The sequence below is a fragment of the Schistocerca nitens genome, chromosome 6, assembly GCF_023898315.1.
Source record: "Schistocerca nitens isolate TAMUIC-IGC-003100 chromosome 6, iqSchNite1.1, whole genome shotgun sequence".
Classification (NCBI taxonomy): Eukaryota; Metazoa; Arthropoda; class Insecta; order Orthoptera; family Acrididae; genus Schistocerca; species Schistocerca nitens.
This window is the reverse complement of record NC_064619.1, coordinates 389,779,763-389,803,439: the sequence shown is the minus strand read 5'-3', so window position 1 is coordinate 389,803,439 and position 23,677 is coordinate 389,779,763. Positions and strand designations below refer to the sequence as shown.

The 23,677-nt window shown below is 38.4% G+C and overlaps 1 protein-coding gene across 3 annotated transcripts in view; it reads right to left on the bottom strand.

The window, feature by feature from the left end:
* Positions 1 to 23,677, bottom strand: part of LOC126263140 (ATP-dependent RNA helicase DHX30-like) — a 304,491-nt gene that overhangs the window by 134,161 nt on the left and 146,653 nt on the right. For all 3 annotated transcript variants that reach the window (XM_049960170.1, XM_049960171.1, XM_049960172.1), the window contains 2 exons: positions 19,027 to 19,436; positions 6,326 to 6,530 (listed from right to left, as the gene is read on the bottom strand). In XM_049960170.1, coding sequence (XP_049816127.1) covers positions 6,326 to 6,530; positions 19,027 to 19,436 — 615 coding nt within the window. The remainder of the gene's footprint in view (positions 1 to 6,325; positions 6,531 to 19,026; positions 19,437 to 23,677) is intronic.

Genomic DNA, 23,677 nt, shown 5'->3' with positions numbered 1-23,677 from the left:
GAGTTTCACTGGCTGACGTGCTGTGTTAGTGTTATGGTTAAGGTGTTGGACTGCTAAGCGGAAGGTCCCGAATTCAAACCTATTGCGGTGCTTAATATTTTCTTTTCCTAAAAACAATATTGAAGTGTCTTACTTCATGAGTTTTATTCATTTGAATGTAATTTTTTGAAATGTCTAGCGCTTTGCCTCTTCATTAACCCTTTCGCTGCTACAGAGACGTGCTCCCCGCATTCCACGCTGTGCGTGCTTTTTTCATCACTGCACTGCTCGCCTGTGCAGACACATGGTGTTCCGACTGCTTTGACAGACTTATCATTCGATTTCACAAAAACTATTTGGCCCTAAAATATGATTTTACACATCATCTTGACTGATACCTTCCCCCATAAATGACTTAATTTTGTTTCGATGTTCAACGCAGTTATTGTGCAGCATTAAATTTAGTAAACCATAGCACAAAATTTTGAAGAGTTTGCGGAGATAAAAAGTCCATAGCGTATACTTTCTGTATGGTCAATTTTAGTTGCCACAATGTTGAGAATTAAATGTGGACAAGAAAATTAAATTTCATATAAAATTTACTATATAACAATATCTCATTTAATTTAAGTACCAGATAGGTGTCTTATGTAATATTGAGAAATATTCCGTCTTTCACGACTGTAATAAAAGTTTTATTTACACCGGGCACATTTGGTTTTCTTTTAAAGCACTTCAATCGATGAAAGGTAAGGCACATACACAATGGTACTCATGTTCTTTTTCTTGTTTTTGTTCCACAGTCGCAGTTTTACCAATGGTATTGAAATATATTCCTCTTCTGCAACTGTAAAAAGCGTCTTATTTAGACCAGATGCATTTTTCTCTTTTGAAGCATCTTCAGTGGACAGTATTTTGTCTCCTCCATTGCCAAGTCACCTGCTGCAGTAACACAATATTCAACGTTTGTGTCGGCTGATCAGTGTTTTAGCAAATAAATGCTGTTTGTATGTGCCACACACAAAAATTATATTTGACATAGCTCAGAGCACTTCACTAATAGACAGTATATTCAAATCCTAATGTTTTTGTAAGTCCACAGTTTCGTTTAATGTATTTTGTCTACTCCCTTTTGATTGATTGAAGTGTTTTAAAACAAAGCTAAACGCGCCCAGTGTAAATGAAACTTTTGTTACAGTTGCGAAAGATGGAATATTTCTCAATATTACATAAGACACCTATCTGGTACTTAAATTAAATGAGATATTGTTATACAGTAAATTTTATATGAAATTTAATTATCTTGTCCACATTTCATTCTCAACATTGTGGCAACTAAAATCGAGCATACGGAGAATATATGCTATGGACTTCTACCTCTGCAAACTCTTCAAAATTTCGTGCAATTGTTTACTACATTTAATGCTGCACAATAACTGCATTGAACATCGAAACAAAATTAAGTCATTTATGGGGGGAAAGTATCAGTCAAGAAGATACATAAAAATCAAAATTTTGGGCCAAATAGTTTTTGTGAAATCGAATGATAAGTGTGTCAAAGCAGTCTGAACACCATGTGTGTACACAGGCGAGCAGTGCAATGACGACGAAATCGCACACAGCGCGGAATGCGGGGAGCACGTGTTGATAGCAGTGAAAGGGTTAATGCAGCCGTGGTGGCTTTACTTCATGAACTGCGCGCTCCCGCCTAAACATAAGTTTAGGAACTATACTATGGTATGGTGCTGCTTCTCTTGGCGCGTGCGTCGTGTGCAACTGGCAACACAGCAATCTCCCGCGTCTAGGTGGGCACGCGCGAGCCGCCAAGATAAAAGAATTGAACTGCAGGAGTTGAGCACGCACATATAGCAGTAGCAGTTAGTTGATACACAGTAATTTAGTTTAGTTTCAATTTTTTTCCCCACATATTTGTGCAAAGAAGTGAAATGTACCTGTGCATTTTACTGCATAGTCTAGTGTTTACCAAATTACTCTGAGTTTTTGTTTTTGCATAAATCTTAGTGCATATCCTTCGGTGAGGTGGCTTCCTTGTCTAATGTTTCCACTGACAGAAGTGCCATGTCACGTGACAATGTTTAACTCTCATGTAAGTACACAATGTATAGATTAGATCAGTGCATTTGCAAGAAGTTACTGTTGCTACATCCATTTTTAGTAGAGAAATTTATTTCTGTTTTAAGAGCTGGCGGATCTTGCTGGCTACTGCTCAAAGCTGTGGTGACAGGGCGCTGGTGATGAGACCTATGAAACCTTTGGAATCCCCTTGTGACCTGGTTGTGGCACTCTCCCAAAACAAAATGTCAGACAGGTCCATGCTCACTCAAGAGCATGTTTCAAACAGTGGTGGATTCATGTGTCACTGGGTGGAAGACGAACGAGGGAATGGGGCACATGGCTGGCTGCTTACACCTCAGCAGCAGATATGAGGTGCTACTCAGTGTTGATAATACTTTTGAGCCAGTGTGGGCTGCCTCTCCTGTGGGCCAGCAGCCAATCTTCCTGCTCCATCTGAACAAGTGCAGGTATGCTAGTCATCCAATGTTAGGCATGTAATGCAGGCAAATAGCATACAGGGTGGGAAAGAATGTCAGTGTCGTGGACTTGGTAGGTTTGCTGGGGGGGGGGGGGGGGGCATCTCATCTGTGACATGGAGAAGGCACTGCCCGAGGCTACCGAGCACACTGGGTGCAACCGGCTGCAAATAGTGGCACATGTCGGCTTGAACGACACCTGCCATTTGGATTCAGAGGTCATCCTAGGCTCAGAGAATGCACATTCTCACAGACAGTACACAGAAAAGGTTAATATGATACTACCTAAGTGCAGGAGCATCCAAAGGAAGGTCCCAGAATTAGGATCACTTATTGAACGTTACAATATCCAGACAGCATTAACAGAAATTCAGTTGAAACCAGAACCTAAGTTCACATCGGAATATTTATCACAGTTTAGTCATGAATGGTGATGACGTATTTATTGCAGAACTGAACTCAATAACACCTAAAAAGGTTATCATGAATTCTGAATGTGAATTAATCTGAGTAAAGTTAAGCATCAAAGATCAGTAAAAACAAATGGTAATCCAATGCTGTTATAGACCACCTGCATCAGGAGCTTTAATGCTAGGGGGCATGAGAGAGAACTTGCAGAATATAGTTAATAATTTTCCTGATCATATTGTTGTCATTGGAAGTGGGGGAAGGGGGGGGGGGGGGAGTGGACTTCAACTTGCTACGTATAAATTGGGAGAGTCATTGTATCAAAACTGGCACCAGAGACAGGGATTCTTGTGACATTATTCCGAATGTTTTGCCTGAAAATTACTTCAAGCAGATAGCTAGAGAACCAATGTGACAAGGGAACACCTTAGATCTCCTAGCAACAAACAAATCTGAACTTATCAACTTAGTTAATGTAGAGATACATTTCCGTAATCATAAGACAATGATAGTAGCTAAGACTACAGGTTTTACAAGGTATGAAATTTTCGCATAGCAAAACTGATAGGTTACAAACTGCAGAGTACCTGAGTAGTCAGCATCAAGTATTCAGTGAGAATGATGGAGATGTGAAGCACAAACGAAAAATATTCAATATGCCTTAGACAAGTATGTTCTGATCAAGATCTTAGGGTATGGAGGAGACCCACTGTGGCTGAACAGTCATGTTAGAAAACTGCTACATAAACAAAGAGAGCTTAATCACAGATTAAAGAAGAGTAAAATTCTAGCTGATAAACAAAAGCTGAATGAAACAAAAACAAGTGTAAGGAGAGTGAGAGAAGTGTTCAATGACTTTGAAAGAAAATTTTATCAATTGCTCTGAGAAAAATCCCTAACAGGTTATGGCCTTATCTAAAATCAGTAATCTGCTCAAAATCCTCTTTTCATTCACTCAGTTATCATATTGGTACCAAAACAAAAGATAACACGCAGAAGGCCAAAACACTGAACTCAGTCATCTGAAATTGTTTCACTGCAGAAGATCCTAACATGATCCCTCCTTTTAATCATCATATGAGGGGCATGTACTCAGATAATAAATTGTGGAAAAGCAACTAGAATCACTTAGTAGTAGAAATTAAGACCAGATGAGATACCTATAAGATTCTCCAAAGATGATGCAAAAGAACTTGCTTCCCTTCTGGCAACAGTTTACTGTAATTTGGGAGCAACAAAGGGTACCTACCAATTGGTCATTCCAGTTTTCAAAAAGGGTTGCAGGACAGATGCACATAATTACAGGCCTATGTGGTTGGTGTAACTGCTGCAGAATTACAGATTATATTTTGTACTCACAAATTCTGATTTTTTGGAGAACAAAGATCTCTTCTACAAAAATCAACATGCATTTCATGAAAAGAGATCTTGAAAATCTCTGCTCCCTCAGTTCCTCCATGAGCTCCACAGCACTCTAGACTACAACACTTAGGTTGATGCCATGTTCCTTGATTACGGGAAGCCATCCAACACTATCCCACACTGCTAGTTAGTGGGGAAAAAAAAAAAAAAATTTCCACGTTTATCAAGTATTGGACCAGATTTGCGATTAGATTCACGACTTCCTTGCAGATAGAACTCGACATGTTGCCCTTATTGGAACAGAACTGACAGATGTAAAGGTAATTTCTGGAGTACTGCAACAAAGTGTGATTTGACCATTCTAATAGAAAGTGTTGAAAGGTCTTTATGACTGCTCGCAGATGATGCAGTTGTTTATAGGAATGTAGCAATGCCAGAAGACAATATCAATTTGCAGAATGATGTGCACGGGATTGATGAATGGTGCAGGCTCTGGCAGCTGACCCTGAAGTTCAATAAGCATAAAGCATTGCACATACACAGGAAAAGAAATTACTACTGTACAACTACATTACTGATGACAAAGTGCTGGAAACAATCTCCACCATAAAATATCTAGGAGTAACTATCCAGGGTGACCTGAAGTGGAATGAGCACATAAAACAAATAGTAGGAAAAGCAGGTGCCAGACAAACTGATGAAAAATCATAAGGACATTAACATATCCATGAAGGAAGTGTCATAATCACACAGCTGATTGATTCTTGAGTACCATTCATCAACATGGGATTCTTACCAGGTAGTACTGACAAAAGAAATAGAGAATATCCAACGAAGAGTGGCACACTTCGTCACACTATTGTTTAGCCTCATCAAGAGCTTTAAAATGATGCTCAACAAATTCCAGTGGGAGACAGTGTTGTGCGACACAGAAGTATACTACTGAAATGTCAGGACACACTTTCACAGAAAGTTGGATGACATATTACTTGCTCCCACACCCATCTCGCGAAATGACCACAATGAGAAAATATGAGGAATCAGAGCTAATACAGAGGCTTACCAACAATCATTCTTCCTACATGCCATTCACAAGAGGAACAGAAAAGGGGGCATTAGTCAGTAATACCAGAAGTACCCTCCACCACCACCAGTTACGTAGCTTGTGGAGTATGATGTAGATATTAGAAGTACTTTTCATTCCAACTTATCCACAGTAACCCATATTGGTAATTTCATGTGTGTGTTGAGCTCCATTTTGGAGTGGTCTTTGTCAGATATAGAAGATCTGTCCTCCAGTTTTCTTAAGTTTTCTTTCTTCAGTGCCTGTTATGCTTTGGCTGCCTTAAAAAAAATGGTATGAGTTAAGGTGGGGGACACAAAGACACAACTGTCATCATGTGATGGAGGCTTTATGCCAGATGCTGTTTCACTTTACATTGCCCTTTGTTTCACTGATAATAATCTTCAAAATTCCAAAATGCACGGTCATTGGTCCCTTGGGTAAGGGAAGGAAGTCGGCCATGACCTTACAAAGGAACCATCCTGGCATTTGCCTGAAACAATTTAGGGAAATCACGGAAACCTAAATCAGGATGGCCAGATGTGGGAACTCTCATGTCATCATAGTGTAGCATGTCACTAGATGAGCAGACAGAAAATGGTGAAGGTCATTGATAAAACTGAGATGGGCTGTGCCATCTTCTGTAGGTTTTTCTACGCAAAGACTTAATTAGGTTTTTTTTCTTTCTTCAAGTTGATAATTAAAACTTTATGACTACTATTTTGTACAATTCTTATAAGGTGACTAAACGTTTAATATTTAATATTTAAAATGTGTGATTATCTTTCATTACCTCATTCATAGAACCATAGTCTAACTTCATTATCATGTAAAGACAGAAAAAATACGAATCAACTTCTGCTTGACAATCCTATTAATAAAAATGACTGGATGACAATGTCAGTATTTCATGGACTAGCTTCACATAAACAGATTTTATTTATAATGAGACAACACATACCTTACAATACAAAATAGTTTTTTCCAGTGGAACTCTCAGTACTTCTGGAAGGGGATAGTCATCCATAGATTCAAAGCGCTTTTTATCAAAGAGATGAAAGCTCTCGCCTGGTTGGAGGCGACCAGCTCTACCACGTCTCTGTTTCACATTTACTTTTGATATCCATCTGTTGCCTATGCTGGATGTTCCAGTGTCACTACTTAACCTGAAAACCATTAAGCCAGTCAGCATACATTTTTGTGGTTACAACAGATCTATGCTGGTATAATAATATTTAAACGGCAGCACATGTGAGTTTTTGTCACAGTATGAATAGCTACGTGTGGTGGCAACTAATGAAGCTGCACATACAATACACCAATAATTCTTACAATATCTGAGAAGGAAAGTTGCAACTCACTATATAGTGGAGATGCTGAGTCGCGATAGGCATAAAAAAAAAAAAAAAAAAAAAAAAAAAGATTCACACAATTATAGTTTTCGGCCAATAAGGCATTTGTCAGCAATACACACGCACACGCAACTTGTACACACGTCTGCAGTCTCAGATAACTGAAAGTTGTGTGTTTAGTGTGGTTTCAGTTATCCGAGACTGCAGACGTGTGTGCAAGTTGCGTTTGCATTTGTGTTTGCGTGTCTATTGCTGACAAAGGCCTTAATGGCCGAAAGCTATAATTGTGTGAATCTTTTTGTTGTGCCCATCGTGACTCATCATCATCTCTATATAGTGAACAGCAACTTTCCTTCTCTAATATTGTTATATTCCATCCTGGATTTACCAATAATTCTTATTTAGATGTTTTCTTGTAAATTAATACAGATATTAGTTGTCAGGATACAAAAATGAAAAAGAAGGAACAATGCTGACATCTTGATACAACTAATGCAAGGCTTTTATCCAACTGGTGCGGTCATGATGTGTAAGATTTTTGCAGAAGACACTGAAAATATGACAGTCAAAACTATATTTCAAATTCAGACTGATATACACATGAGGACTATCTGGAAAATAAGCTCTATTTTCATGTAGTGTGTGAAGTTGAGAGGAAGCAATAATTGAACAGACACTACGACGACTCGTGCAGTCGGTCAGTGCTCTTGAGCTTTACTAACAGGAATGTCCAATTCCTTCTTGTTCACCCACAGTAACCACTCAAAATGCAAACTGCAGTTAAAAATCACATGAAATGTGAACTCCAGACTGCAATAAGATTTTTAGTGGCAAGAAATCTCAACATAGTGGACATTTATTATGACATACAACATACAAACGAAGTACGATAGGAGAATAGTTTTGCATTAGTAGAATTCCTTGTTTAAGAGTGGAAAGAAATACTGTCATCGTGATAACTGTGATATAGTCATTAGCCATATTGCTGGCACCTGTTACTGACACCATAAAGGTGCTCCTTGCCATTGGAGCATAGCTGACTACACGAATCAGATGGCCACAGTTCTCTGCATCACCATCAGCAGCCTGCCTTGAAATAGGCCAACACACAGACACAAGAGAAGTTCTATGCCAGGTTACATTCCGGTCAATGCCTAGTCCACAGCAAGCAGCAAGAAGGGTACGGTGTCCGGTGATAATAGATTTCGAGACAATTAGACTCTTCAAGTTAATCTGAAAGTCCCTGAATGTGTTTGTAAACTGTGTCTTTGAACAGTGATACGAGAAAAAGGAACAAAAAAAGAGATTCTACTGAAAAGTGTTTCAAGTTTTATTAGCAATGACAGTTTATTTCTAAGCGTTAGACTGGTTTTGTCAATGTACATAAACATACCTACATTCTGACAAATGGTCACAGCAAAGAGGAAGTTGTATAATGACAAACAAGTGCTCATTTAGCTTTTCTATTCTTACATTTTACATGTGCAATAGTCATGTCATTTATCACCTGTTCAGAACCCAATCCATTGTGTCAACCCGTCACAATGACGACAACATGAGTAAGGACCACCGACCTCGAACCACCATCTAACTAATACAGAAAATTAACTACAAAATTTATGAAAACAAACATTTAATTATGTATCAAGTACAAATTTTCTGCATATTTAATGTAGTGTTTTGCTCAATATAACCGGGGGGGGGGGGGGGGGGAGGCAATGCAGTGGGCACAGGAGGCAGGGTGACGGGGAAAGGAGTGGGAGGAGTAGAAGTATCTAGTAGGAGTAGGAGTATCTAGTATCTTAGAAGGAAAGATGATCGTGACAGAAAAATTTTAAATAGGGAGTACGTTGCAGAACACTTTCTGTGCACAGGTGTTTGTTTTCTTATCTGCTGAAATTAAATGCAAGGTGTGGAATACGAGAGAACTGCGAGGTGTGACAACAAACTGCTTTACCTGTCGTGGCTGAGGCCTTTTACGCTTTGGCGTCATGGCTCGCTTGTGGCTTGACTGTCAAAGAGCAATCACACTCATGAAGAAAGAAAACAAAAGACAAGATAGTTATGTAACAAATAAAATATGTTGTAATCTTGAATGTCATGTTGATCCTTTGAGGTATACGTCATATGACTCTAGTTAACGAGTCACTCTGTGCACCCATGTTCCAATAACAGCTGCAGAATGTGAAGTAGTCAAGCCTTTCATTGGGCTACACACAGGATTTCTGAGGCACTGATTAGAAGGACCCCAACTTCCAGAGAATCAACTACAATGATAAGATTAAAAAAAGGGGGGAGGGGGGGAAGTATGTCAGATATTAAGTCGGGTGATAGCTCTCATAAAGTGTCCTGACTCTGCTTGAACTACAATTAGCAAGCCACCAGCTACATAAAACCGTAAACCAACAAGAAAAACAACAACTCAGAGGATCATGTAATTTTCTTTTACAAGTAGCCGAAATGGTTGTTAGACGCAGTAAATGTCTCTGGGGCAATTTTGTAATGCTTAGAGAGTTCAAACAGTTTGAAACATAACAGACCAATTTAATGCATATATTGTATTCATTAACACCATAGCTATTGGTTCTGTAAGGGCAAGTGATCGCCCAGATTCACATTAACAAGGTAACTGCAACCTCAGTTCCAGCAATCTCTACCTTGTGGATGATATAAAATGTATATATGATTATGAAACAAAAATACATCAAACCTATCAAACTCTCAATTGGTAGGAACATCTCAAATTTTCACTAATTAGCATTTAATGAAATTGCATTATACCACACTTCTTATTTTTGTTTGCCAGTCAAAATGTATGAAACAAAGTTAGAATTAACACATGTACTGCTATTATTAAATCTGCATGACTTCCATACATCCATACATAATTAAATTCACTAACTTTCGAAACGATTATGAGACTTCGCAAAACAACAAAATACTTTTTGTGTAAAAGACAAAATGACTTATTTCTGATAAAAAGCTCTGAGCAAACGTGCATGATGTATCAAAAAGAATCATCTGATATAAATAAATAATAGCTATTATGTTATTTGAGATATGCGCATGAACAATGTACTGTTGGAAAGAGCAAACTCTCAAGTTTTAGATGCATTCCATTAGGTAGCAGCCGTGTGCGCCCACTTCAATTCTGGTAAAAATGGTGTTAGGATAACAGAAAGCATTTTGTGTTCCATGTTTTGTGTAGAGTGGGTCAGTAATAATTGTTCAGCGTGACTTTCATACTAGGTATGGTGTGGATCCTCTTACAGCACAGAGCATTAGATGATGGCATGAACAATTCTGAGAAATAGGTTGTTTGTGTAAAGGCAAATCGCCGGGCCGTCCCTGAGCGTCTGACATGAATGTCGAACAGATCCTCCACAGTTTCACAAGGACTCTGCAGAAATCCATTTGATGTGCAGCTCCACAGTTCAACATGCCCCCAATGTCCATCTGGCATGTGTTGGTGCCAACGTTCACACATGATACCATACAAAACTCAGATAATGCAAGATCTTCATGAAGGGGATGAACAACAATGTGTAGAGTTCTGTAATTTCATTCTCGACAAGCTAGAGGATGACAGTTTTCTTCCATGCTTAGTGTTTACTGACAAGACAACATTCCATTTAAACAGAAAGGTGAACCATTGTAATGCCAGAATGTGGGGTACAGAACAACCACATGAAGTTTTACAACACAAGAGGGACTCTCCAAAATTTCATGCGTTTTGTGTAGTTTCATGGGAAAAGGCATATGGTCCATTTTTCTATGCTGAGAACACTGTTACAGAAAGCGCATATCTCAATATCCTTGAGAACTGTCTTTTCCCACAGTTGGAGACTGATTCGAATGACTTCATTTACCAACAGGATGGGGCACCAACACACTGGCATATGGAAGTGCAGGAATTTTTAAATCAAAGAATTGCTGAACAATGGACTGGTCACACTGGACCAAATGATTCAACCTTACCTCTGTTACCAGCAACAATGTATGAACTGAGACATAACATAACAGCAGCTGTGGAAGCAGTAACTCAAGACATGCTCACTGCAGTGTGGGAACAATTTGGATACTGCATTGACATATGCCGTTTATCTTGAGGTGGCATATTGAATACCTATGAAAAGGTATGAGAAAAAACTGTTTCCCATTCATCAAAAAACAAAATTCATTGTATATGTTTATTAGTTTCAGAAATATAGATGTACCAAATCGGACGATTCTTTTGATACATCTTGTATATCAAAAATATGGTAGGCAAGCTGTGCTCAATTGTTTCTTCGTGTAATTAAGGAAACAAAGAAATTCTGTGTTGCAACTGATAAAAGAATGACAAACTGATAAAGAGTATTTTCACAGCCTATCAGAAATTTAGTGATAGACCACCTGTGTCACTCTGAATGATAAAAATGCAATGAAAAGTATAAAGGCATATCTGTTACTTAATCCACGTAGCATGATGAATAAACGTTAGAGCAGAAGACAAGATAAGTATCAACGTTACACCACCCATATGAACTGTTCACATTTCATCGAGTTTAAAACTGCAGCAAGTTCATATCATTTTTGATGAAAATACATTTAGCTGAGAATACAAGAAGATGCATCACAAGTTTGTTTGGTTAAGAGTTGTCTACACTACTGCAAAAACTGTAATTTAATTTTTTACTACTGCAAAAACTGTAATTTAATTTTTTATTTGGAGTGTTCCCATGAGAGTAACAGTTTGTGATTTTTTGCAATAAACTTGGCTTCTGCGGCAAATAAGGATTGCTTCTCTTTGTTGATGTTAAATTCAACCCCTGGAAAAATGTTAAAAGGATTATTTTATTTATGCTCTGCACCTTTCCGCTCCTGGATTCTAGCTCCTTACCATCTGACTGGAAGCATAGATGGTTTCTGATAGAGTGGTCGACTTCTGATCTAGTGTTCTGGTAGGAAAAAAGTAGTGTCTTGGCAAGGTGTACTGCTTGTTTTGTGTGATTTCAGGTGATTGCAAGGGTGGAATTGGCCAAGGACCAGAGAACTGTGCTAGGTATATCCTACCCGACTATAAACCAGCTCCATTATGAGCTTAGTATAAGTGGTCCACCCAAAGAAAGCAGTATAGTCAACTTAAGCCAACACTTTTATGGTGCATAGGAGCAGTGCACCAACATCAACCACCACCTCAACATCGTGGCTGGCACTTTTTGTGAGTTAGGTGATGCCACCACTGTGTGCTATAGTTTGCTATCTGGTGTGCAGACGAATACAGAGTTACTGCAAGGCAGTATGCCTTTGCAGTTGCAGGTTTAGGGGATTTAGGCACTTCTGTATTATTTGTGTAACTGCATTCAGGAATTAAGTATCTTAAATACTGATTCTAAACCAGACCCTCTTACTAAAGAGATGTGCAATACTATTATACAGTTACAGCTTGATACCAGTTTGACGAGTTGACCTCTGGACGTAACCCGTCTGAAACTGAGCAGAATTATGGCTGAGGCCATGGATAAAGCAAGTCAATGATTGGTTTCTGTAGGAACTTTCTAGAGGAAAATATGTCAAGTAGAATTAAAAATGAGTTGGCCAGCCAGCCATGTCGGCTCTTTGCCTTAGCGTTATCAAACTGGAGGCAGTAAACAACACTCTAGAATGCATGCATCCAGGAGATCGGACACACATTCCATTCGCTAATGAACCAGATACTTTTGCCGAGTTAGATAAATTAGTGGAGAGTATAGAAAATACTCTTTTTGGCAATGAAAGATGCAGCATTTGTTAATGTAGGTTGGAATCCTTTGCAGCTAAAAACATACTTCCTTATACAAAACCCAAACAGGTGACATTTAATAGCAGAACACATTTTCGATGAAATCGATCAGATATTTTAGTGCAGGACAGACCAGTACCCCAAGAGAGGGTACAATTGAGTGGATACCATTGGGTGGCACCTCATGGTAAGAAGTGTTAGGTGGTACTGCAAGCTGTAACAGGGTAAAAGCTGTTTCAACTCAAGTTTGTCTGTACCACATAAAACCAAGGGCCAGTATGTACTTAACTAGACTCGAGTAGCAACTTCTCTTCGCACAATTATCATCTTCAGAATTGTAAACTTCCTCCTTTACAAAAAGTAATGAAGCAATGTCTTACAGTAAACGGTGAGTTGTTGGTTGTGTTGAGGGAACTCTGTGTTAATTTGAGGATTCAAGGGCTGTTGTGGCTGACAAAATTTACTGTTATCAAGAATCTGTCGACAGATGGATTGCTTGATTTCGATTTTTTAAAGAAAGCAGTATGTATTCTAGGTTACAGAAGCAGAAGTTCCTTTTTCACTTTCAGCCTAACAAAAAGGTATTTGCTGTGTACTCATAATTATATTCAAAGGTGAATAATGTCAAAGAGAAAATTGCCCCTTTTAATTTTGTCCCTCTGCGTGAAACTGAATTACTCTTGGCTACTGTGCAGATCTTAGCTGTCCCCGATTTTGCCCACGAATCTATCAAACTGATGCCTTCACAGATGCTATTGTCATCTGAAGTCAAGTAACTGCCTATGTGTTTGAGGCCTTGACTGTCTTGTTTGGACTCAAGAAATTTCATTTCTATCTTTAACACAAATTATGTGGTTGGAAATAAGTAAATAGGCTTTGACCCGGGTATTGGCCGAACACTGTAAAACAGGAAGGGTTGCCCACTGGGTCTTAGAATTTCCACCTTCTGTTTTCAAGTGAAACATATGAGAGGTACAGACAAACAAGTGGCTGATGCTGTCAGTTACATGTGCTAATGCAACTCTAAAGTTGTTGAGATGCCACACATTAGCCAGAAATCTATACGAGTTTCAGCTTTACTGAGAGAGATCACATACTGTTAGGTAAGTTGAAAGAGAAACAAGATGAGGAAGCTCAATTTTGGGACATCAAGTAACAGCCTGGAGAAAGTCAACAAGTGCTGGGTTATTGCATCAATGCCTCTTCTAACCATCTCTATGAAGGAAGGTTCAAGATTTGTCTTCTGAAGGAACTGATTCAAGTGGATTTTAAATACTTTCATCAATCTCCATGCGGGGGACATCTTGGTGTTTACACAACCACCATCATGAAGATAAAATGGCATTTAACTTGGCACAATTTTAATAGCAACATAACAAAGCTAGTCGGCCAATGCCAAGCATGCAAAATGTCTAAACCCAATTCTAGAACCCACAAGGGCAATCTTCATTCCCGTCAGCCAGAGGATCCTATGAATGAGCTGTTCATCGACTATTTGAGGCTTCTATCCTGTACTAAAAGTGGAAACCAACACATATTTGTGGTGGTTGATGCATTTTCTTATTTTCTTTGGTTGCTTCTGAGGAAATATCTAATAACCAGTGTTACCTTTCGGCACCAGGCCAAAATGTTTTTGACATTTGAGGCACCTAAGATTTTAGTGAGTGACAATACACTGGCCTTTTTGTCCTGGGAATTCAGAATGTTTTGTTTTAATAGTTCAATTTCTCATGTCACGACCACCCCATTACACGCAGTCATCATTTGCGGAATGAGTTATCGTAACTTGAAATCAACCCTGCTTACTTTTCATGGCCAGTCTCAGATGAAGTGGGATCAATCCATCAACTGGTGTAAATTCACATCTAACATAGCTGTGCATGCAACCCGTAGAACTATACCCACCAAGCTGATGTTCTGTTTCCAGTTAACTTGCCAGCATCAAATCTACGGTAACCTCCCAGTGTTTTCCTTTAAGATGGCAGAACTGAGTAACGAACACATTGTTATCTGTACTTTTGCTTGCAGAACATCTTTGGGGGGGGGGGGGGGGGGTGTTTTGTTGCCTAGCTACGTTTCTCTGTTGTCATAGTAGGTGGCACCTCTACCAGGACTTAACTGTGCATGCAACTCACACTTGAATTCTGTCTGCTGGGGGTTGACAGTCTCAGAAGGAGTCTCTCTGGGTCATGACCTGAGATTGTTAGTTGTGGAGGGTCTGTCTGCTGCATTATGATGGCAAATGTTTACTTTGGGGAGTGAGCCCTTACCTACTGGAGAGTCGCCACTTCCCTCTGTCGGCACAATAGCTGGCCATACTGTGTAATTCAACTTGGCCTGTTTCCTGTTGTCTTGGCTGGTGGTTGTGACCGGATACACTATTCTCTGTTCTCCCAGGCCTGACATAGGAGTAACTGAGCACCATTTTTTTGTGCAGTGAAGTGTCTGATGCAGTTCACGAAATTCCTGTCCTTTTGCTACTGAATTTTCTTTAATGGTCTTACCACAAGATGATATGGATGATTCTGCTGGCTGTTTTGGCTGGAGCCTTTAATGTGTATCACAATCCTTGTAACAAGGATGTATCCAGGTTAAACATTTATTTGACTGTAAGGGGGCTTTCATTTTACCCTGTTCTATTTTTGAGTATCTGGTCTAAAAACACTTTTTTACCTGCACTATTGGTGCACGTATTTTCTAGGTTTATGTATCTTTGAAATTTTTAAACTGATCTAGAAAGATTTGTTTTTACCTGCAGTACTGGTGTATGTATTCTCTAGCTTTAGGTATCTTTAACATTTTTCATTTCAGTTAAGGTTAAAAGGTCCCTGTGTGTTTTAATTTATTTACTTACATAAATTCTACTCTGTTAACCCGAAGTACTTGGAGGCAAAACTGACTCAGTTCTCTGCTCTCATGTCCTCTGTCATGGTTGGAAGCCTGTGTTCTATTTGCCATTTACATGTTACCTAAATTTAATGTACTTTCTGTCTTTGTACTTTCAACATTGCAGGACAGTCAGCAATCATGATAATCTAATATATAAAAAACTATCAGCCTCGTCTCCATGGATACCATGTGGTGGGCCTCGGGAGCTCACTGAAACTAAGTAGGACTTACTTTCACGCGAGCTCCCGAGGCCTACCACACAGCGTCCATGGAAACGAGGCTGATAGTTTCTTATATATTAGATTATCACGATTGCTGACTGTGCTGCAAACTTAGTTTCATGTGAGCTCCCGAGGCCCACCGCACGGTATCCATGGGGGCAAGGTGCACGCCAGAGCTTATGTTAAGTCCTGGTGTTGACTTAGTACTTATGAACCGCATTTTTAAAATGTGACTACGCCTATTCAGGCTGTTTTAGTTTTATTTCTAGACCATGCTCTCTTAGACAAATTATAGATTCAGGTATATCTTCTGAAGAAGGCTCAATTAGATGGGCTGAAACCTAGGTAAATGTTGGTTTCATTACCGCAATTGAGGCTGATAGTTTCTTTATACACTTTCTTTTTGTTTTAGAATCTGTACTGAACTGAGCAACTGTTCAGGATGTGGGAGGAGCTCGAGCCAGTTCATCTGCATTGGCTACTACTTGTATTTCAGCCCCTTTATTTGATTTGGATTTGTCCCCTGTTATTCTTGTGAAAAATTGCTTACGTTTGCCGATTTGCTAATGCTCACCTTACTAATTTATAGCCTGAATACAAATAAACAAACATTCTGCTTCCTTGAAAGTTTTTTGTAATGTTTAAAGTGTATACGCATAGTTGTCTTTGTAATACTGATATCTAAGTAGCCACAACTATTGACAGACCCAGCAAATTTCTCTACGGCGATTTTCTAATGTTTATAGCATCAAAACAGTTAGTTTGGTTTTTATTACATAAGAAGGAATTCTCTGTACTACTGTAGAAGCTATAATTTGCATTTCTTATTTGGGATGTTCCCATGAGCTTAATGGTTCATAATTGTTTATGTTGAACCTGGCCTCTGTGGCAATGTATGGCCTCTGGCCAATAAGTTAAAAGGTTTATTTTCTTTATGGCTCAGCACCTTACCATTCCCAGATCTTAGCGCCATACCATCTGAAGAGAGACAGAAAGAATCCATATAAGATTATGTTGAAATGCAGTGAAATGTGTGTATGGCATGTTTGGCTGAGTCCTCTTTTAGGGAGTTTGTCTGTGGTGATGAGGTCAACAAAACATTTATTCCCCAAGTGAATAAAATGGATTATATCTGTTAAACTGAATGTGAGCATTGTAGACGACTGTTTATGTGTAGCAGATATTTTTAATAATTTACTTTTTACAAGTTTAACAAAACAAAAAGTGAAGTAATTAAAAAAAAACAGCAAAAAAATGAAAGATACATCTGCAATTGAAAAGTTATTAAAGAAGTAGATGCTTTCAAGTGTCTAGGAAGTAAATTAACCAAGAAAGGAAATATCAAGGATGAAATTTAAGATAAAATAGAAACTTGTTTGAAATTCTATTACTGTATATCGGATATAATACGAAATTGGAAAATATCTGCCAAAACAAAGATCATACAATGGAAATTCAGGGTGGAACAATCATTTATTATGAAGAAGCTGCTATTCACCATACAGTGAAGATGCTGAGTCACAGACAGACCCAACCAAAAAGGCTGTCAACCAAAGTTTTCAGCCAAACAGACCTTTGTCAAGGCATGCGCGCCCGCACGCGCACACGCACACACACACACACACACACACACACACACACACACACACACACACGAAAGGGTTCAACTTTTACAATCCTTCAGAGCCAGTGGCCTCCTCCTGCAAAAGAGTTGAAGGAGAATGAAGAAGAGTGAAGGAAAAGGACTGGAGAGGTTTATGGAAAGGGATACAATTCAGAAGGAAAGGCTTTCTTTGTCATCCCATCCTGTAAGTCTCCCCTGACCTGGGGTTCTAGGAGACTTTTCTGAACTGTATCCCTTTCCCTCAGCCTCTCCAGTCCTTTTCCTTCACCCCTCTTCCTTTCCCTTCAACTCTTCTGCCAGAAGGAGCCAGTGGCTCCAAAAGCTTGTAAAAGTTAAACCCTGTTGTGTGTGTGTGTTCCCCTGCTGCCACTTGGTAACTAGATTTTTTATCTGTCCATTTAGATTATAGTTCAGCAAATGATTGATTTAGCTCCTATTTAAGAAATAGAATGCAGAAACTTACCTTAGGCTTTTAGACTAATACAAGGAGGGATGCAACATCATCTGCTTTGGGAGAAACTCCCACAGAGTTCAATCATTGGCCCACTACTGTTCTTGCTTTATGTTGATGACCTGCCACTTTATTTAAATCAGGAGGCAGAATTAGTCCCATTTTCAGATGATACAAGTATTTTGTGAAGCTAAGCAAAGAAGCACCAACAGTGAAAATAAATGATGTTTCTGTGAAACTTACTGAACAATTCTGCACAAATGGGCTATAAACTTTGGAAACACACAGTTCACTCTACTGTCAAAAATAGCCCGTTTCCTATTAACCTAGTACACCAGCAACAAATAATAAACTGGACAGAAAATTTAAAATTCTTAAGTGGGCACACTGAGGAAAATTTTAAATCTGAAAAAGCTATTGGGTTACAGAAGTCATTAAATTAACGTATTTTGCATTTTTAATTCACTTAAGTCTCATGAGAAACCATCTGTGGTAAATCTAAAATTCGTATTTATCAACTGTCATACCATCCTCTGCCAATGGCATCACAGAATGTGGTAAGGAGGGCTGTGGTGTCAGCACACCACTCCGCTGGCCATTGTCAGTTTTCATGACCTGGAGTCACTATTACTCTGTCAAGTAGCTCCTCAAGAAGCCTCATGAAGATGAGTGCACTCTGTTCCAGTCTTCCCACCAAGGGGAGAGGGGGGGGGGGGGGGGGGGGGAGAGACTGGTAGTACTGAGAATCAAACCAGAGTCCTCTACATGGCAGACAGTTGCACTGACCACTCAGCTATGGAGGCAAAATGGAGTAACTCCTTGCTTAGGTACAAAGTATTCATTGCAGAAAAAATAGTCTTTAGAATTATGTGTTGAACTCTTACACCTACATCTTGTAAGTACCTCTTGAAGCAGTTGGTAATGTTATCCACAGCCTCCAAGTACAACTATTAACTCATGAAATTTTTTACCAACAGTCCATCTAAGTTTGAGTGTAACAGTACAACACTAGAAGAAAAATGATCTTCAGTAGCCCTTAACGAATCTTACTTCGGCACATAGAGCGGTCAAACATGCAGCTACAACACTTTCACAATCTACACATAGAAATAAAATGCCTGACATATAGTAGGTGTGTTTCCAAATGAAGATGAAAGAGATTCCTCCTTAACAACTCCTTCATATTACAGAGGAATTCCTGAGTAGGGGTAATAAGTCATTAAAAATTTATTTAATTCAATGTTCTATGTTTGCTGTGATGATGCGTTCCACATCATAACATTTATTGCGAATTTCATCTATGGAACAAGTAACTAACTATAACTACTAGCAATTTTGAACCAGTAACCTGACAGACTCACCTTTGTTCCCTGTGTAATCCTGTGTCCACAACATACTTTACATCGTTCACAGTAATGCTTGTTTCTGCAATGTTTGTTGCAAGAATGATCTTACGAATGCCAGGTGGTGGTCTGCTGAATATTTTCTGCTGGTCAGTATAAGAAATTCGAGAATGCACAGGCACAACAAACAGTTCACTTTTATTCATTATGTTGTTCACCTTTTCCATTACTGCTTTTATGTCTGCCCAACCAGGCAGAAAGCATAATATTGCCCCTTCACCTTTGTTTTGGTGAAGCCAGTCTATTACAGTACACACAAGATCTACATCTACATAAGGCACTGTTGAATCAGGTAATTTTTTCAACACATTTTGTGAAACAAGATCATCCAAAAAATGTTCTGTAACTGGAAATGTGAAGCCCGGTACCTATCAACAGAGAGAGAACAGGGAATCAAAATCTTATTGATAAATTAAACATGTTTAAAACATAGGAGGAGGATTCCAAGGTAGAAGTGAACAAGAAAGAGGAGAGACAAGACCACCTTTGAAAGGGCTGAATAAGCAATCAAGGACTTCCAAACCTCTAAAGGTCCAAAAGATTACATCTGAGAATGGGCAAGCCATGGATAGGCTTCTAGGCACAAACTTCACAAAATGCGAGTATTTACAAAGAAAAGGCTGACACTACAGATCAATTCAATATTACATTACAAGAGGAATGTCTTCAAAAGTGGGCCATGGCGCCTTTTATGTCTGGGTATAGCTGTGAGAAACTTTTACATGTATGAGCTTGCTCTTACTGAGAGTTATGAAGGTAATGGTAAGAAACAAGCCATAACTGAAGAAATTAGTTTTGTGGCAATAAAATGTGTTCTGATACTGTGACAGAAGAGATTCCATTCAAGTTCTAAGGAAGAAATGTATCAAAGTGTGTGCTGCTGTATATTTATTGGTCTTAATGTACAACTGTTTCTTCATACTTTATTTTTCTTCCACACCTTCCCTCCTTTAATTTTATAATTGCACTCTGAACCTCTCCCTCTTTCACCAATTTCATGTTTATCATTCTCTTCCCCTCCTAGCTTCATATTTGTTTTCTTTTTCACTTCTATTTAATTCTATGTGACTCCTTGATCATTTAATCTTCCCCTACTTCTGATTTTCAGTCATTCACATTCAAGTTTTTAGTTTCACCCTACACTTCTACCTTATTACATACAGAGGTCACATAAGATAAATTGGTCCATACACAGAAATGCATTCTTGGTTTCAGTGCCGAGTTTGTTCACTCCTCTGTTCTGAGGGGGCAGCTGCCTCAGTTGCCTGTCACCTACTGAGCCATGTGCATCATCATTTGTCTCTTCATTTTCTGCCTGCTTTGACTACGAAGTGGGAATGGAGGCAAATGTACACTGGCTGCATGGCAACATTTCTCAAATGATTTTAAAGAAACTATTCGGTTAAAGAAACTTTTCACAAGCAGCTCATAGCCTCATTCATAAGCTTCATAATTACCTACCTATCATTTTGTTAATGGTTATAATTTCTATGACATTTTTATATTATGCAATATACTGCAAAAGATTTGAATACCTTGCAATGAAAAACAGAGCTCACTAAGAATTTGCATTTGGTGCATATTACACCACATAATGCTACATAAAAAATATATTCAATATACTGAATTTTTTGTAAGCTGGAGATGAGCTTATAACGATACAGCCTTCCCCAAAATTCATATGAAATGTCTGATACCACCTTTTTTATATGCATCTGGATAGTTATCGGACAATTCAGTGCCTCCTAAGGCCTTGTTTGTGTGTCTTTATATCATTCTGTCCTATCTGATAAAAAACTTTATGTTCATTGCAAAGGCATGTGCAATGTTCTGGAAGTATTGTATACCCTATTCGGCTGTAACATCAGTTTCTTTACGTTTTGTAAATTTTAATTGTAACATCAAAATTATACAAAATTAATAATGCTTTATTTAGGAAGCTATTGTTGAAATTCTACATGCAGCGATGCTGCAACAAGTCAGTTTTGGTGTTACTTTTGGAAGTCAAAGAGATCAATGAAGTCTGTCCGTGTTTTGTTTAAATGACGAGTGTGCAGTTTGGATGTCAATTAATGTGAATAAATTTTGTGAAATATGAAAATTTCGCATTCATTCATCAATGGACCAGGCAGAAGAAACTTAAGTTACGTAACATTCAACATGAATCATTACAAGCTCTATATCTATCACAAACCTCATAGAAATTGACTGTATGTTGTGCACTCACTTCTGACTGTGTGCGCAAATGATAGAGTGCAAATGACATATTCATAACATCTCTTATATCTCAAATGGTTCGAGACACCAAAACAAATTTTTGGCAAATTTCACACAAAGTGGAGACCATTTTGCCATGTAGCTAACACGCAAAACTTTCTGTGATATACATGTAATTACATTAGTGAAGGACTCTTATTTTTATACCAAGCATGAACATTTCACAAGCTATTTACCTCACTGTGCTCAATTGTTTGATTAAAAGTAGAGTGTTTCAGAGTCTCATCACAAGTGCAACTCCTTCAACATGTTAGGTGAAATTGTGTAAATCCTATTGTGTTTTTTGCAAAAGAAGCTACTTTTAACACATCAAAAAGAGAAAGAAAAAAGGTGCACAAGACAGGCAAGAATAAATCACACTCACTGTTGCGATTCCAACGTAATCCTACAACCATTGTGTTTTTAATAATAAATGGTTGACATGTTTAACACAGTCATTTGCAGACTCGCTAACTGTAGCTTACAAGTTCCACATGGTAGACATTTGTGTGAAGGTTTCACCTGGAAACCACCACTTCCCCTACTGTGCTGTCCCAGCCCCCCCCCCCCCCCTACTGTTGTCCCATTCCCAACCCCACACTTATGCGACTGCTCACTTCAGGCAGGCACTTTCCTCGATGTGTTGAAAACATCAAAAGTTATTCCTGTATATAAAAAAGGGGATAAAGACAATGTAAATAACTACAGACCCATCACAATTTCCTCCTGCATCTCTAAAGTACTGGAAAAAGTTATGTATGAGAAACTTATGACATTTATAAATAAAAACAGCGTCCTATGTAATGAACAACATGGATTCAGAAACAAGAGGTCAACGACAACTGCTGTCTATGAGTGCATCAGTTCCATCCTAAACCTGATGGACAAAAAACAGGAAACAATAGGAGTCTTTATTGACTTGTCAAAAGATTTTGACATGGTGGACCATAAAATTCTGCTATCAAAGCTAGAAAGATATGGTATTCGAGGTCTGTGCAACAAGTGGATCAGTTCCTTCCTGTCTAATTGTACGCAGGCAGTGTGCATTAAGTACACAAATATTGAACTAAAAACTGTATCTAATCACTTATCTGATTATAAACAAATTAAATTTGGTGTACCCCAAGGATCAGTATTGGGACCCCTTCTGTTTCTTCTGTACATAAATGATCTCAGCTTAAATGTTGATGCACACAAAACAATCATATTTGTAGATGACACCATGATTCTACTAAAAGGAGACTACGACAAACAGTTACAGCAGACAGTAAACACGGTCACGAAACAACTTAGCAGCTGGGAACAGAGTAATCAGCTTGTAATAAACAGTAAGAAAACCATTGCTCTAAAATTCCACAATGTTCCTAACAAGGACATGTTTAACCCATCAGTCTCTATCAATGACAAACCTGTTGGTAACAATACTGAAACAAAATTCTTAGGACTTTGGCTGCAGAGTAACATCATCAGATGGAATAAGCATATTGAATATCTCAATGCAGAATTGAGCAAAACATGTTACCTTATTTGTTCATTAAAATCGTGCTGCAGTGAGAAAACCGTATTGAATGCATATCATGCGTACTTTCATTCTCGTCTTAGATATGGGGTCACCTTCTGGGGAAACTCTAAAACAGCTAACAGCACTTTTAAACTACAAAAAAGGGCCATTAGAATCTTGTTTGAGTGCAAGCCTAGAGACTCTTGTAAACCCCTGTTTAAGAAATCTGGTATTCCTCCATTACCATGTGTATACATTATGGAAACCCTTTTGTTCTTTAAATTAAATGTAATAGGCAAGGACCGGAGACTGCAAAAAAACTGTGATACACATGAGCACTTTACCAGACAAAACAGAAACTTATATACGACTCAAATCACTGTGCCAAAAAGGTACTTTTCACATGGGAGTTAAGCTTTATAACAAACTTCCTGAAAACATAAAAGCTATCACTGAGGTCAATACATTTGGAAAATCTCTAAAGTCATATTTACAGCATCACTGCTTTTACTCCATTGAAGAATATTTAAATTTATGAAATGTGTTATATACATACGTGTAAAGTTATTATTGTAACCTTAAATATGTATGCCTTGTAATGACTTTCAGCCTGTATATTTATAACTTGACTTGTCCAATGTCTTATGCATAAGCTGTTATGTAGACAACAGGACCAATAAAAAATACAATACAATACAATACAACCCACTGTCAGTACAGCTGTGGGCCAAGTAATATTGCATGCACTGTACATATATTTATTTGCTTGCTATCTGATTCAAGTTCTCATTCTCTAGTTAATGGTCACTGATTGTACATTATAAACAGCTCTCTCATGTATTCCAAACAGAT